Consider the following 15,971-nt stretch of genomic DNA (forward strand, 5'->3'; position numbering starts at 1 on the left):
GGCAAGACACATTGGATGCTTTTGAGAATATTCTCTAGGTTTCTAAAGGGGGTTGAAAGATGAGTTTTTCGAGCTTATGTAAGATGTGTGCAAGGAAATTTGTGCTTAAGTGAAGATAACTCAATAGTCTTATAATTGATATCATATATTGAAGAATTTGATCTTCTCCATGGAGGTAAGCAGGAAATTACCGAACCATGTTACATCATGTGTCGACTTTCTAATATGCTTTGGATTGTTGATCTCTGATAGATTTTTCTTTTGGTTTTGGAATTCTTTCTTCTTCCCCAACACCAAGTAACTTATGCAACATGATTTACCTTGCTTTTGGTTGCAGATCTAAAGCTTGATGGTCCAATTGCAGACGAAGGACCATTATATTGCTCAACTGACCGATTGGATCCTGTTCCTCCTGAACAAGAACCAAAAACAGTGGAGACCATCTCCTGTTTCTGATCCTAAGCCGGCAGCAAAGGAGCCAACCATGTGAAATGTCTTTCCAGGTACCTTTCTGCTTTCATTTTCCTGTTTCTTCCTTTAAAAAATTGAAATGACTTCTCTTCAAGAAAAAGATGAAACATGAGGGGATGTTTTGGACTTCGGAAGGAAAGATGTCATGTTTTCTGTCCATCACTTGCAATAATTAATACAAGCAAAAGATGAAGTGCAAGACTGGCTATTTTGATCCTTTGTAGTAGATCTACTGCTGTAAAAATCGAGCACATTAAAGAGAAGTGGAACAATATACAATTGGCCACAAATGGATTACACAGCTAAATTGGCATTAGTGGTGTCATAGAGAGTGAAGCACTTTGGATGCTGACAACACTGAATGGTGAGCTTCTAATAAGAGCCAATAAGTTTGTTCTTTTCTCGAGGTTTGAGGGATAATCCAGAGTTGACTTTATATGATCTGATGTGCAATGAACATGAGAAATTGTTGGATGAACCCAATCCATGGCTTTTTCAATATGTCAATTCCAATCCCAACACTAAAATATGGTTGATGTGGAAGTCTCATGAGGTGGAAAATATCCCAACAACCCCTTCAGAGGTTGGATTGGACCGGCATCCATGACTTTTCAATACACGTCTCAATCCAAAAGAAAACTGGAAATGTTTGAGATGGCCCGGCATCATCATGCAATAAACTACCAAGTCCGCCCAAAAAATTATCATGGGACATAAAGAGCCAAATTGGGTTTCCACCCAAAAAAATTAGGTGCATCTTGGAATGGAATTCAAATCCAAGATTTGAGGCTACACTTGCAGATTCTCATGATAGTTCTGAATAAAATAATATGAGAACTAACATGGTTTAGATGTTGTTTTCTTCATTCCTTGCAGATTGATTGAGGAGGAGTGGAGAAGATTGCAACATCTACGTAGCATTTGAAGACTACGATACTTGGAGGTTTGTACACACATCAACCACTTGGACTTGTGGCTTTAATTGTGGTAGGGAAAGCAGGCCTAAACTTGACCACCGGAAATTGATGGGCAACTACTGACTCACCTATTCATGGGAGAGCCTCTGCCATTATTTTCATGTCGCCTCCTGTAACTTCATGAGTTTATAAACTACTCTCATTGAAGGGGACATTTAGTGACAATTTTCTTCTCCGCCTAAGATTTGTAGTGCTAAAAATTAAAACATATATAGGGCATGAAAATGTTTATTTTCATTGCAGAAATAGCTTCCCTGCTTATAAGGGAACTTCGTATGCTGCAGTATAATTTTTATTTCTTATTTTGTGGTTATTACTTTTAACGAAACAGCATTGTATCATGTTAACTTTTAGTTATCTAAGACTTATGTTTTATGTTTAGGAATCCTTGCAGTCTACGTTTTATGTTTTTTCTTTTTTTTTAACGTGGAAAATTTTTGCTAATATTGTGAGTAGAAGTGGAAAAAATTGGGGTCACCGCATAAAGATTTTTCTTCTTATTCTTCCCTCCCGTCAATCATAAAAATGGAAACTAACATTCGATTAATAAATATTAATTACCATGACATACTTATAATGTTCACTTAGTTGGGAGTGTTATATATGGTCATGACATCAGTTGTTACAGTACGATTCCAGTCTGCCTACAACGTCGGACAGGTGGCTACCTTCTCCAGCATTAAAAGTCGGAGTTGTACCCGAATCCGTTAGCTGCGGGTGGTAGGTGGAGCGTCCCATAAGTTGGGTGGCCTACCGGGCGCACCCGCCTCCAGCCACGAAACAGACCCATTTCAACGGCCGTGATGGAGCGCAACTATCTCGGAACGCACAGCAGCCTTGGGTGGGACCCGCGACCCGGAGGTTTTACATGTGCGGTGGCGTCACAGCCAACCCCACGTGACCACCGGCGCGTCCGAATCGCCATCGGTAAGCGTTTGTTTATTTGGGCCCGCTCTTCCGCGCACTAACTTTTATCTACCCATACATCTACCTGCCTGTTCTCTTGCGGGTCCCACTTCCACCATGGTTTGCTGAGCTTAAATAATAGTCGGCGGCAGCAGAATTGGAGAACGTTCATATGGCCGCCTACTCATCGCGTAAAGGTTGAGGTAGACCGTTGGGTCAAAATATTCTGTCTCCATTCATTTCCTCTTAGTTTGGAATAACTGACTGTGGAGGGGTACATATGTAATTTACTATTCGTAATATTTTCCTTGTCCTTTCAATCCGGTAGTTGGTAAGAGAGAGAGAAAGGGAGGGGTAGGTGGTGGCGAGCACAGGAAGGCGCAGAGCGGCGAGCATAAAAGGGTAGCTGCCCCCATTCGTCCTTCACCGTCTGCAAGACCGCTGCTGGTTAGGTTTGTCCTTGGTCCCTGCTCTCTCTTCTTTCATGATTTCTTCCTATGGTGCTTGTTCTTTCGCCCATGCCATGCGCTTGCTTGATCTTTTGTGGGTCTCTGCCCCTAGCTTCCTTTTTCTTGGCGGGGAAACGGGTTCTCTTGAATGAAGAAAGAATTAGGAACCGCTTGTTTTTGGCTTATTTTGCTTCACCGTGGGTCTTCAGCCTTGATGAGATGGTCCTTGATCAAGAATTTTAATCATTGTTCTTGCACGAACGGTGCTTTGCTTAGATTGTGTGGACCTAAGCTCTGCTTAGATTGTAAGGTACTAAGCTACTTCTTGATTCAGTCTGTCGTATCCTGAGACTTATCCGATCGCATAGTTTAGGGCATAAGAGAGTGGCGATGAGCATTCTTTTGGTTGGAAGATTCCTTCTCGACTAGAGATGCATCAAAGCACTTATGGAGGTTAACTGGTCCGTGTGCTACATTAATTCATTCAGTGGCTTTGCAATACGTGGTGATGATGAATGCATATTTATGCTAGAGGGGCTAATAGAAGCCACTGCAGGAACAAGTAAATGCTATGTACCGCATAACATATGATATGATCATAACAGCATACGGTTCTTATTCTGCAATTGCCTCCAAATGATAACGTTTAGTGATTAATTGCTTATGATCCAGACATCCTTAAGAATATCATGTTTCTGAGACTCAATGTTTATGTCTCTTAATTTTGCAAAGTTCCTTCCGATTTTCAGGTACTTTGAGGAGAGTGATATTAGTAAACTTGTTACATTGTCATGTCTTAGTAGACAAAGATGTGCCACGTAGCAAATTTCATTCCAATTTTTGGGAGCTTTTGAGGATATTGATTTTAGGCAACTTGTTACAGTGTTGTGTCTTAGTATGCATCTTTGAGTCTCAATATCTAGTTGTTTTGTGGTTAATTTTTTACTCACTCTCTCAGAGAGATATAAGTAATGTTTGTGCAATAATATGTGATCCATTCTCAATGTGCAAATGATCATTTCTCTATATAATTATTCAGGTTTCATTCAAAGAAGAACAAAATCATCATACTGCAGTTAGCCATGTCAACTGTGTCAGATACATCTTTGAGAAATGGCTCCTTAGGAAATAACAGTTTTAGGAGTGAATCATTTTCAGAAGAGAAAGACATGGGTCTTGTACGGGAGGCTGGTTGTTTATCCATAATCGTGCTTGGTGCTTCTGGTGACCTTGCCAAGAAGAAAACATTTCCTGCACTCTTTCACCTTTTTCAGCAGGTTCGTGGTGCTTATCTGTTTCATCATATATTGATTGATATGTATTATTTAACTATGTAGTTTTCTTTGATAACTAGAACGTGAAAAATGACCTCGTTATATGGCTTGTTTTTCTACAAATCATTGTCCTCTTCTCTTGATGAATACTTATGGTTACATGTTGGAAGTTTATTTTTGACTTGTGTTTTATCAAACTTGTCGTTGATGTCTAAGCAAAAGCCTGCTGTTTATAATGTGATTTTTTTTGGCATTAGGTGAACTATTAATCTTCAGTTCTCTATAATTTCTTTTTGTCCTTATCAAACAATATTTTTCTTGATAATCTCGGCTCATTTAAGTTCTTTGTTTGGTTTTGGGTCAATATGTTTTTGAGTTTAGCTTATTTGTTGGTTAATGCCATGATGAGAATTTCAGATGAATAATCTTGAGAAATTTTACATGGAAAGGAATAAAAGGTAGCTGCTCGTTCCGTGTGTTGGCACGTTATTTTGCTTTCCATGAATAGTAGTGTTCCTAAGAAAGCTTCGAGTTCTTTAGATTATGGATTGTTTTTTGTTAATTTATGCATATCTCAGTTTGTAAAGGGTTCTTTTGTGTTTTTACTTGATTCTAGGTTCTTTTTTGGATTAGTGTCTTACAGCTGAGATTCATTTATATTATTATTTTTTACATTAATGTGTATTATTGTACATTTGAATTTACATGTTGAAATGTCAGATAATGTCTGTCTATTTATGCATCATATCAGTTTATGTATGCATAATAAGTTCATGTTTACAGTTGTAACATCTGTAAATTTTCTTTGTGATTTATGTTGCATATTATGATCAATGCCATTCTTTTGAATAAAGATATCATATAGTATATGCAATTTCAGTAACGTACTCATGTTGCTGGAGAAATAAACAGGGATTCTTACAAGAGAATGATGTGCACATATTTGGTTATGCTCGGACAAAGCTTTCAGATGATGATTTAAGAGAACGCATCCGTGGGTAAGACACTATTTTGTCATAAAGCATCTTGATCACTAATGAGCTTCATCAATAATTTTGGCCTTAACCTCGCACAAATTGTGAAATATACCTTCTCTGTCATTCCATTTTCCCTTTTGGATCATTTGAGATTTTGATTATGCATTGGATATATTTTGTTAAAATGTATCTAATCTTGGATGGTAGTACTTCCAGGTTCCAACTAATATTACAGTGATGTGATAAATGGGTCAAAACAAGATTCAAAATTACTGAAGGAAAAAAAGAAACAAGTTATACGAAGCATGATTGTCCATTATAACAAAAGGGTTGAATCTCACACTTGAATGATCTTTAGTTTCTTCTAGCAGCATGGGGAATCAAATATAGAACATAGGTAGCATGACAACTGGAAATGTTACATCTACTGGTACAAACTGGTTGTGTCATCTGGGACAGTCACCTAACAAACATCATCTGATAAAATCTTATTAGTTCACTTCCTCATATTTGTTGTTTTTCTGCAAGGATGTATAATCAGAGCATTGGTAGGATTTGATGGGTCTGATTGTTGTTACAATTCATGTCTAATGAGGTCTACCTTTCTAGTGTGTGTTGTCACCCTCATTGTGAAATATATGATCCGATGTTGTTATTTGATCTGGGCAATTACTTGTGTGTTTCAGACATTCAGTAGATTTTTTTTATTCAGAAATTATGTATTGGTGGAGATTCCATACAATTGGTGGCTCAAGTATGTTTTATACATGGAATCAGGATTAATTTTTAAACAACTGATCCAAATAATTCATATGGACACTACATTTTCTCAAGTTTACTCTTTTTCTATATTTTTGAACTAACTCCATGATCAAAGATAACAATTAGAGAAAATTGAGCTTAAACCAGTGCATCTGATCCTTAGGCTATCAACAATCACGCTAAACAATGACATTTAAGCAATAACACATGCTGCAGCAGTATTGAGGTCAAAGTCAGTAAAGTGTTTTGGAGAAAAGAGTCAGCAAACTCTTTTGGAAAAAAAGTCAGTAAACTGTGTTCCTCCATGCACTATGATCTTATCTGGATCAAAAAGTCATGAATCTCCACCTATATATAATTGTTTGGACTCTCCTTTTAGTTTCTTGGAAAATGCTAACTTTATTTAGCTAGAAAGGCTCCATCACCCATTTGCCTTATATAGATAGGTCTCTGGTTTATGTTCTCTAGTAACCCACCCTTATCTACTAGCTTCATTTCACTTTGTTGATGAAATTAATGAGCTCATGCTCATCCTCTTTTCCCCAAAGAAAAATATAAAAAAGAATTTGTGCTACAATAATCATGGGCAGAAGTTAATTTTACTTGGCAAGGAGCAATGTGGAGCCACCTGCCCAAAGTACCAAGTTCCTAATTGCAAAGTTCATAAGAGATATTGAAGGTTATATAAACATAGGAACTTTGCAGACAGATGCATGCAAGCATGAAATCTTGACAGCTACATATGCCAAAAAGAAAAATACTGAGTACAATGAGAAGTCATTGTTGAGATTTGGAAGCACTTAGTTTAACTGGTGATATCACACTCAGTGAAGCTCAATGACACAAAGATTCATGCTTCAGTGGATGGATTCCAAGCAAAGAATAAAAAGTTTGCATTGCATATTTTAACTGGTTGATTTCAGATCTTCAAATGAACCTCAGAGAAGCAATAAAATTTAAAAATGGACTTTTCATTCCTTTTTGCAAGTACCTTTCCATTTGACATTTGGTTAGATGAAAATGAGCACAATAGAAGAGAACATTTTCACTATTACAGTGAAGATTCTGACCATTTTTTTTACATCTTTAGTTTGTTAGTGTTTTTCTGCAATGCAATTTGATAATAGAACTGAATTTTGTCAATGTTGTTCAGATACCTTGGCAAAGTTGTGTCAACTGAAAATGTAGAGATTCTATCGAAGTTCTTGCAATTGGTAAACTGATTCTACCTCTCTTACTCTGAACTTTTCTGAGTTTAGGAGGTGTAAAATTTATGATTGCTTTGCAGATTAAATATGTCAGTGGCTCATATGACAGTGAGGAAGGTTTTCAACTGTTGGATATGCAAGTTTCAGAGCATGAGACATCAAAAAACTCCCAACCAGGAACCTCTCGCAGGCTATTTTACCTGGCACTTCCTCCATCTGTATATCCTTCTGTCTGCACAATGATAAGAAGACATTGCATGAACCAGTGTAAGCTTTCCCATAAATTTCATAAGATGTGATAATTAGGTTTGCTAGTATAATGTCACTGATGTCATTTAACATAGAATTTAACATCTGTATGTACCTTATGAATTTGTATAATTCATGCTTGTTACTATCTAGATGAATGATTCATGATGTCTTCTTCTCTCTCATTCTTGTCAATGAAATGGACCAAACAGAATTTGAAGAAGCCATTGCAATCTTCAGGTTTACCAATGACATTTTTCAGTTACTAGTAGTTTGGGTAAAATACATTACTAAATGAAAATATTTTCTACTTCAATGGCTGTAATTTTCAAAGTGTATGTTTCCCATGTCACTTTCCTTAAGAATTTTGTTGACTGTCCTTCATCTATTATTTTTCGTAATAAATATGTTACATTATACTTTCCTGCAGACTTTGTTATGGTTGCAGAAAATAATTTCTATGTTAGTAAAAAGCTTTCAGAGTTAGTGCAGAACATTTGTGAAAAACTGCTTTTCTTTGATGAATTTGTAAACAACCTTTCCCTTTTGTTGCCACAGAGAGAGAGAGAGAGAGAGAGAGAGAGAGAGAAATTAATTATTTTCCTCTTATATATATTTATCTCTTTTTCATTTGCTTCTCATTACACATATTTCATGATTATAACATAATAAAAGTGCATAGTTTTCTAACTTTGCCACAAAAGAAATGTTTCTGCAAGAGGATTGGAAAGGATAACTATTATAACATTTTAATAATGGTTCGGGAGCTTCTTGAAGTTTCAATTATGTTGTATTGTGATAATGTGGTATTTGCATGGTTCTCATGCCATGCTGAGGGTATGCCAAGACCATTATTTGTTTTTTATTTATATTTGTTGGTAGACCTCATAGTGTTTCTTGTGTTGCACCATTGGCATAGGTCACTTGACAACAATTAAATCCTTGGTTCTAGTAGATGCAATATGTAGTATAAAATCTTGATAAATAAGTACACCAACATCATTCTGCATTAATCATTCACAAAGTACTTTCATATAAGTTTTATATCATTGTGTCAACTTAAGAAACATTCCCTTCTTTTTGTCTGAACTACAAAACATTTATAATATATCACTTTTCCTCCTAAGAGTGCTAGTTGTAAAGAACATGGGTAGATTCATGAGCGACAATGATAATAGAAGAGTTACATCATGCATACTGTGGCAGGAATCTGTGTTATTATTTTGGCCTTTGTGTCTGAAAGATACAAATTTCTCTTTCTAATTTTACCTTCCTGTGCAACCATCTGTAGTTAGATTCTTACATTGTTTTCTCCTTTTTTATTAGTCTTTTTCTAAAGAGTTTATAAATAAAATATGTCAACATCATTCTGTATAATTGTTAAGAAAATTTTTCCAGATAAGAAGTTGAATCTCTATGTGCCAACTTCTGAGGTTTCCATGTCATGAAGTGCAATTAGTGCTTTTGGCAACCCACAATTGAAGATTTTGTACTTCCGTGAATTGATTTTATGTTTTCATTATATGTTTCCTTCCAAAGGGAAACTTCTTGTTCTTCATATATTACAGGATTACTAGTTACACAAAAATTTTGTTATTTGATATATGATTATATCCAAAGTAATTTCCTATTGGCATCATAATGGGAGTCTTCTTCCTTTTTTATGCTGAATCTTACTAGTTCTTTAAATTAATATTTCTCAGCTGATCTTGGTGGGTGGACACGCATTGTGGTTGAGAAACCTTTCGGAAAAGACTTGGAATCTGCAGAAGATTTAAGTGCCCAGCTTGGAGAGTTATTTGATGAAAAACAACTTTACCGAATTGATCACTACCTGGGAAAGGAGTTGGTTCAAAACTTGGTAATAATGTGTAACTGGAACTGACATGCTTCTTTTTTGAAGGGATAACTGGAAGGGAGGACACCCCACCAGGCTTCTTTAATCTCCCAACTAACAATTAACTGTTTTCCTATGTCTGGTTTAATTTACAGCTGGTGCTTCGTTTTGCAAACCGCTTCTTTATGCCTCTTTGGAATCGTGATAACATCGATAATATACAGGTAATTTTTGCTCCTACAGGAGCTGTAGTTCAAGAAACATGGGTAAATTCATGAGCCAGGAGGATAATTTACAAGTGTCTATCATGCATAATTTTACAAGAAAATATGGTTTCTTTTGGGCTTTTCATCTGAAACATACAAGGCCCCATTTCTAATAATAGCATGCAATGGCTGTGTGGATTTCTTGTTCTTTTTTTCTGGAAGCCTGAGACTTCCATTTCAGCATCCATAACTCGTTGGCACTAGCTTTTTTTATGTGTCGTTTCCCAAATCCTAACTACTTAATAACATTAATTCATTTTGCATTTTGCTTATACACGTATCACGGGAAAAAGGCACTTTATGTACTATATATTATTTTATGGCCATCCAGTCATTGTATTTCATGAGTTTGAGAGGTGCCACCATTATTCTTGCTTCTAGAGTAACAGTTCAATATTTTGATATAACATAAATAATGACATCGTCCTTTGCATAATATTTTTTTGGAAAGCATGTCGAATTGTTACGGTCTTATCATCCAGAATATTCTCATTTCTAACATAGCAATAACTCTGAACCTGCAGATTGTATTCAGGGAGGACTTTGGAACTGAAGGGAGAGGAGGATATTTTGATGAATATGGGTATGTATATTTTATGCATTTTGAGAATTGGACGAAACATACCTTCCAAACTAAGGACCAGATCTTTTTCCTGGCACTGGAATCAGTTCTGAGAACTTTAGCAAAGCTTGATTGGTGGTTGGAAGAATATGCACAGCTCATGGTTTAGACTTTAGAGAACTTCCTAAGAGAAAATTTTGCATGATTTTAGTTAGGATTATGCCTGTGTAGTTCCTATCAGATATTTCCTTACTGGGGTGGAGTCTGTACTTTTCTTTAAGATGCTCTGAAATGTACTTTATGTATTAAATTCAGACAACTTCATTAAGTAGAAATTTTCCATGATAACTTGTTAATATTGTTGGAGGCCACACTGTTTGGTAACTTCCAAGGAGTCCAGTTTTTGCAATAGAGTGGATAGCTTCTTCTTCTTCTTCTTGAAAGAAGCGTAGGGAATCTTGTTTCTCTGTCTTACATTTTGACTGCAAATACTGGTGGTCATATTATATACTATCATACATATAAAATTAAGGTAAATAATCTTTGTTAACACTGTTTTGGTATATTAAATATTAAACTTTTTGAAGGCTAACCACATTTATCATTTTGCAGAATCATTCGTGATATCATTCAAAATCATTTGCTACAGGTAATGGAAAGTAAAGTATTGTTGTTTGTTTGACAGATTAAATTGTATACCTAGGACTATTTATTCTCTTAGAAAATTGATAGTTCACTTTTGAAGAAATGTGCAATATGACTATATTTATTCACCATTCATCTGCTTGTTTGTAAATTGTTTATCTTGTTAAAAGTAATGAAGAATGGAAGATGACGCTTAAAAACATGCATGTAATGCTACTGAGGCTAAATTGTCTCCAAATACCCCTCAGCTTCCTTAATCCTTTTTTGGCTTATTCTAAAACCTTTATTTTCCTTAAAGTTGTTTCCATTCTATATCTTTCCTTGCTATTAGATGTGATCTCCCATATCATTTACATTTAATTGATGCTAGAATTATATCTTAAAATTAGATTTTATTTGAAGATGTTACTTCTTTGGTCTCACAAAGACAACTATATCAGTTTGATCTACCAAAAGAATATACAAACATTAAACATATGTCCTCAGTTGTTTATGGCATTAAAGATAGTGTGATCACATGGTTTGTTTTCAAAAAACTATTAACTTTTATGGCCTTATAGTGTCCCAAAAGTCTTGTAAAATTGACACTTTCAGCAAATATAGATAGTCAGTCATCCTTCTGTAAGCTGTTTTTTCTCTTGTTATTCTAGACTGATTTTGTTTTGTCTCAGTGTCCACACATGTGAAAATTAGTTTTGTCACTTCATTAACTCAGTTCTTCAGCAACTAGATTATATATATGATGGGCAGATTTTTTTTTAAGTTCAATATTTATGATCCACCATCCATCTTCACTTGAATGCTTAAGATCTTCTTGCTTGAAATAGGACCTTGTTCTTGCAGATTCGAACACTCTTCTTTCCATATCATGGTTTTAATTCAGTTTAGTAGCATTTTGTATTGATGTAGAACTTGTTATCTGCTAGATAGTCACCAATTGGCTAACTTGATTTTAAATAATTCATGAAGGCATGAAATGTATTGAAAGGCAGATGGGGGGCTACTTTCAGACAGGAGACTAGTTAATTATACATAATAGTCTTATTTTTAAAACAATTGAAACTAACTATACTTACATCATACATGAACACAGTTGTGTAGTCTTGATAGCAACTTAGCACGACCACAAATTTAAAAACCAGGTGATTGTCTTTTTCTTCAAATACAAAATTACAAACTGTCTTGACATGATTACAAAGAAGGTCAACATCTCATGACATGCTGATTATGTCTAAAACTTTTTTTCATATTTTCCTTGTCCTTTAATTTATTGCACATTGTTAGACTTGAAGAAACAGCTGCTTTGATACTGTTGCAGGTCCTTTGTTTGGTTGCCATGGAGAAACCTGTTTCACTAAAGCCTGAGCACATTCGGGATGAAAAAGTGAAGGTCAGAACTCATTTTGTATGCACCAACTTTAATCGTGTCTTCATCTGCTTGCCATATCTTGCACATGGCCGTTTTTAATCATCCCAGTTAGTCCAACAAACAAACTACGATACATTCTTTTGCCTCCTTTATTTCAAACTTGGCCATCTTATCGTGGTGTCTTTTTCTAAATTTTTGTCAACCATCAGGTTCTTCAGTCAGTGCTACCAATAAAACCTGAAGAGGTAGTCCTTGGACAGTATGAGGGCTACAAAAATGACCCAACCGTTTCTGACAGTTCTAACACTCCTACATTTGCAACTGCCGTTCTGCGTATACACAATGAAAGATGGGAAGGTTTGGACCTGTCAATTACAAGTTATATTTCATTCTTTTGATGGTCATATCTTTTTGCTTCTGTACAAAGAACATAGAAGCAAGAAATGCCTTGCTGATCAGCGTGGGTCAACATGGTGCATGCACACCATACCAGAATGGTATTGGCTGCATCATGCCAACCTGTGCCAAAGACAATGGCAATGGCAATGGCATGCTATTTACCTTTCTTAGCTGCTGGTACTTGTGATGTGTCAACTGACACATCACGGTGTTGATGTGCCAGCAAGGTATCAACATGTCCTCATGTTGTAAAACCACAATCTTTGCGCTAGATTTTATAAAATGCTGTAAAATGACTAAAATCTTTTCCTAAATAATTGTTTTCATATTGTGCTTATCTGAATTCACTAACACTCTTGGATATCATGCAATGCAGGTGTTCCTTTTATTCTCAAGGCGGGAAAAGCTTTGAATTCTAGAAAAGCAGAAATACGTGTTCAATTTAAGGATGTTCCTGGGGATATCTTTAAAAGTATGGTTTTTGAAATTTCATTTAGACTCTCTAACAACTCCTTGACGTTCTCTCTTAAAAAGTTTTTGTTTATCAGTCTCTAAGTCAAGCAATATTGTTCAACAACCTCAAATTTTGAATAAAAATTCACTTTAGACAGTGCTTGGGAAGTTAGAGACTGAAGAGAAATAACCATGTTGATACTTGCACAATATATTGGTTTCTTGTCCCATTCAATGTCATAATTTCTTTTCCACTATTTACTCTTGTAGAAACTTATATCGTTTTTTTGTTATTAAATGTGCTAAGGTAAGAAGCAAGGGAGAAATGAATTTGTCATTCGCCTGCAACCATCAGAAGCCATGTATATGAAACTAACAGTAAGTTCTTGATCCCTTAGTCAGTGGTGTATGGTACTGTGTCATCAGCACAGTCTTGTCTTGTAAACCATCAAATGGAATGTGTGTCTTAGTTATAAGCCACAGTTTTATCTCTGGTTGCATCATTTTGATAGTTGTTAGACTCGAGACTCCACCCTTTGAGTCTTAGTTTGCCTGCAATCATCTTGTTGACTGGCTGGAGGATATGGCTCTTTAAGTTCACTTTGAGACGATAGCATGGAAGATAGATGGTCATATCATATTCCATCATGATTTTCACCAGAATACTGGATATCATGCTAGGGGTATCATGACTTGTTTCTTGCTTCTGGAGCCTCCAAGGTGTTTCTTGCGATCGCATGTCCTTGTTATAATAATTTATTTTGTGATTACTTTATTTTCTTCTGCAGGTCAAGAAACCCGGACTACAAATGTCAACTATACAGAGTGAGCTAGATTTGTCTTATGGTCTAAGATATCAAGACGTCAAAATCCCGGAGGCCTATGAACGGTTAATCTTAGACACGTACGTTCGGTAACTTCTGTTAACTAGTATTTGCTACCCTTTATAAAGATTATATTCAGTATCTGTATCTTTCATTTGAATATAGTTCATTACATATCAAAACCCATAGATGACCCAGAAACTAATATTTTCTGCAGTCTTGTTTTGCGTAATGATCTTAACAGTGATAACTTATCCGGACAAGTACTTTTATCTTTATCTGGAACTTATGGTCCAATTTACAAAATTTTGCATCTAGGTGATAGAAGTTTTTACAGATCACTGTTAACAGTAGTATCAATCCCAAGTCACCATAGCTCCATCCTGAAACATTCTCAGTGATTATAAGGACCAGTGACCTAAAAGGATGCTTTTTGTAATACTAGTACTTTTATGTTTGATCAGATGACCATCTGCATAGAAAGTACTTTTATGCTAGTACTTTTATATGTCATGCTACTACTTTTATGATAGATCATTAGGCTTTGTCACCAGTGATCATCTGTAGTTCCCAAATGCCACTGAGAACTTTGGTAGAGGCATAGTTCCAAAACCCAGAAGGAATACAGCAATAATTGATGTCTTAGCTAAGAACATGTCTTGGAACTCGAATGCAGATATATATGGCTACTGAGGATGTCTGATTGTCCTAGTATAACCTGATATATGATGTCTGAATGAAATAAACCAACCAATGTCTTGTGTGCATGCTTCCCTTATGTACATCCTGAAATACATATATCAATGGAAGGAAATCATATACTTAACCAACCAACGAAATGAAGTGTGCGTATGAACTTCTCATGTTGAGGGAGCTCATTTTTTCTTACATAAAGCTTATCATTTCTTGGCCACCTAATTTTACTTTCTCCACATATTATCAGAGTCCTAATGTCGATTTCACATTCCATTCACAAATTTGCAAACTCTTTTTTCTTGTTCGGATTGTTCATCTGCCTATCACTTCGATCTCTAATTTGTCGAAATATCTTCTTCACAGAATAAGGGGCGACCAGCAACATTTTGTGCGCAGAGATGAACTGAGAGTATGTCCCCTCATAATTAATTAATCTATAGATGAAATAAATGAGTTTGGTTCTGATTTTTATTGATTGTATGCCATAGGTCGCATGGGAGATATTCACTCCTCTTCTACACAGCATCGACGAGGGACAACTGAAGCCCATTTCATATAAACCAGGCAGCCGTGGTCCAGCAGAGGCAGATGAGTTACTTGCCAAAGCTGGATATGTGCAAACACATGGCTACATATGGATTCCACCTACCCTTGCATAATTTGCACTCGTTAGTTAGGTAACCCCTTTCGTGACCTACATACGCCTCACTATAATAGTATCTTTCAACAAACAATCTACTTCCTACCTTGCCCTTGAGCCTGCGTGTGTAATATGCACCAAAAGCCATGATGCATGTTTTGCATCAAATGACATGGCTTTCCTTGCGAGCGTGTCTCGTGCTTATGCTTGTACTACACCATGCCCTCGATTTTTGATATAAATAAACTGTTTTCTCCTTCTTGGAATCTAATGCATCATCGGTATGGATATGTTACTCCACTTAAATCCACTGATTTGTTGATTCTTTAAATTTTTTTTTTTTAATAAGTAAGATGCCAGGTATCTTTGTAGGTTGATCTAATTCTGGAATTAGCAAAGGAAGATATTGCATTTAACTGCTACAATTAGTTTTCAGACGTCATCACTTGTGGCCATTATGGCGTAGTAGTTTGTCAAAGCCTCGTACACCGGAAGAAGCATGACTAAATCTTTTGACAGTGATTTGTCATTTCCGCTGGTTTTGTATTATGTTTCTGCTTAACGTGAATTCCTAAAAAATTGGCTAATATTAGCTTTTTTGTCTCTGAAGAGCGCTTCATTTTCATTTTCTTTAACGTTATAATTTTACCCTAAAAAGGTGAGCGGTTATACTATCTTTTTTTCAACTTTATTGTCTTTTTCTTAGCTTGGTTTGGACCGGTTTAGGTTTGATCAATAAATCTTAAGCCGGTTCAAATAAATTTGAACCAGCTCCAAAATTTTTAATTAGAAGATAAATTTAATAAATAAAATTCAAATTTTAGCATTTAGATATTTATAATTCTAAATAATATTATAAGTAAATAGTTTAGTACAATATATAATTTTAATACTTTTATATATTCAAACATTTTTGTGCCCTCCAAAATGTTTTCTATTTTTTTTAAATTTTTAATGAAATTTTATATTTATTTTTTTATAAATTTGGTCCAGTTTAATCCATGGGA

General features: G+C 35.6%; 1 protein-coding gene and 1 long non-coding RNA gene across 2 annotated transcripts; both read left to right on the top strand.

The window, feature by feature from the left end:
- The first annotated feature begins 281 nt into the window (after positions 1-281).
- Positions 282-2,540, top strand: LOC135677831 (uncharacterized). Its single transcript, XR_010514757.1, has 3 exons — positions 282-503; positions 1,348-1,414; positions 2,077-2,540. It is a non-coding gene; the product is annotated as an uncharacterized LOC135677831 (long non-coding RNA).
- A 146-nt stretch (positions 2,541-2,686) lies between these two features.
- LOC135676974 (glucose-6-phosphate 1-dehydrogenase, cytoplasmic isoform-like) lies at positions 2,687-15,230 on the top strand. The gene is made up of 16 exons (XM_065188745.1): positions 2,687-2,806; positions 3,843-4,080; positions 4,990-5,075; positions 6,970-7,030; positions 7,105-7,291; positions 8,977-9,134; positions 9,266-9,334; positions 9,901-9,959; positions 10,551-10,587; positions 11,902-11,973; positions 12,162-12,309; positions 12,728-12,823; positions 13,112-13,182; positions 13,593-13,708; positions 14,688-14,733; positions 14,813-15,230. Exons 2-16 carry the CDS (start codon positions 3,886-3,888, stop codon positions 14,981-14,983), a joined length of 1,572 nt encoding a protein of 523 aa, XP_065044817.1. The 5' UTR covers positions 2,687-2,806; positions 3,843-3,885; the 3' UTR covers positions 14,984-15,230.
- The last annotated feature ends 741 nt before the right edge of the window (positions 15,231-15,971 follow it).

The sequence above is a fragment of the Musa acuminata genome, chromosome BXJ1-6, assembly GCF_036884655.1.
Source record: "Musa acuminata AAA Group cultivar baxijiao chromosome BXJ1-6, Cavendish_Baxijiao_AAA, whole genome shotgun sequence".
Taxonomy (NCBI): domain Eukaryota; kingdom Viridiplantae; phylum Streptophyta; class Magnoliopsida; order Zingiberales; family Musaceae; genus Musa; species Musa acuminata.

What these genes read in the sequence shown, in the direction of transcription:
- LOC135676974 (XM_065188745.1), top strand. Translation starts at nt 3,886, where the DNA reads ATGTCAACTGTGTCAGATACATCTTTGAGAAATGGCTCCTTAGGAAAT. An exon ending in TCTTTCACCTTTTTCAGCAG is followed by an intron (nt 4,081 to 4,989) that starts GTTCGTGGTGCT and finishes AGAAATAAACAG; the next exon opens with GGATTCTTACAAGAGAATGA. An exon ending in CCATGTATATGAAACTAACA is followed by an intron (nt 13,183 to 13,592) that starts GTAAGTTCTTGA and finishes TTTCTTCTGCAG; the next exon opens with GTCAAGAAACCCGGACTACA.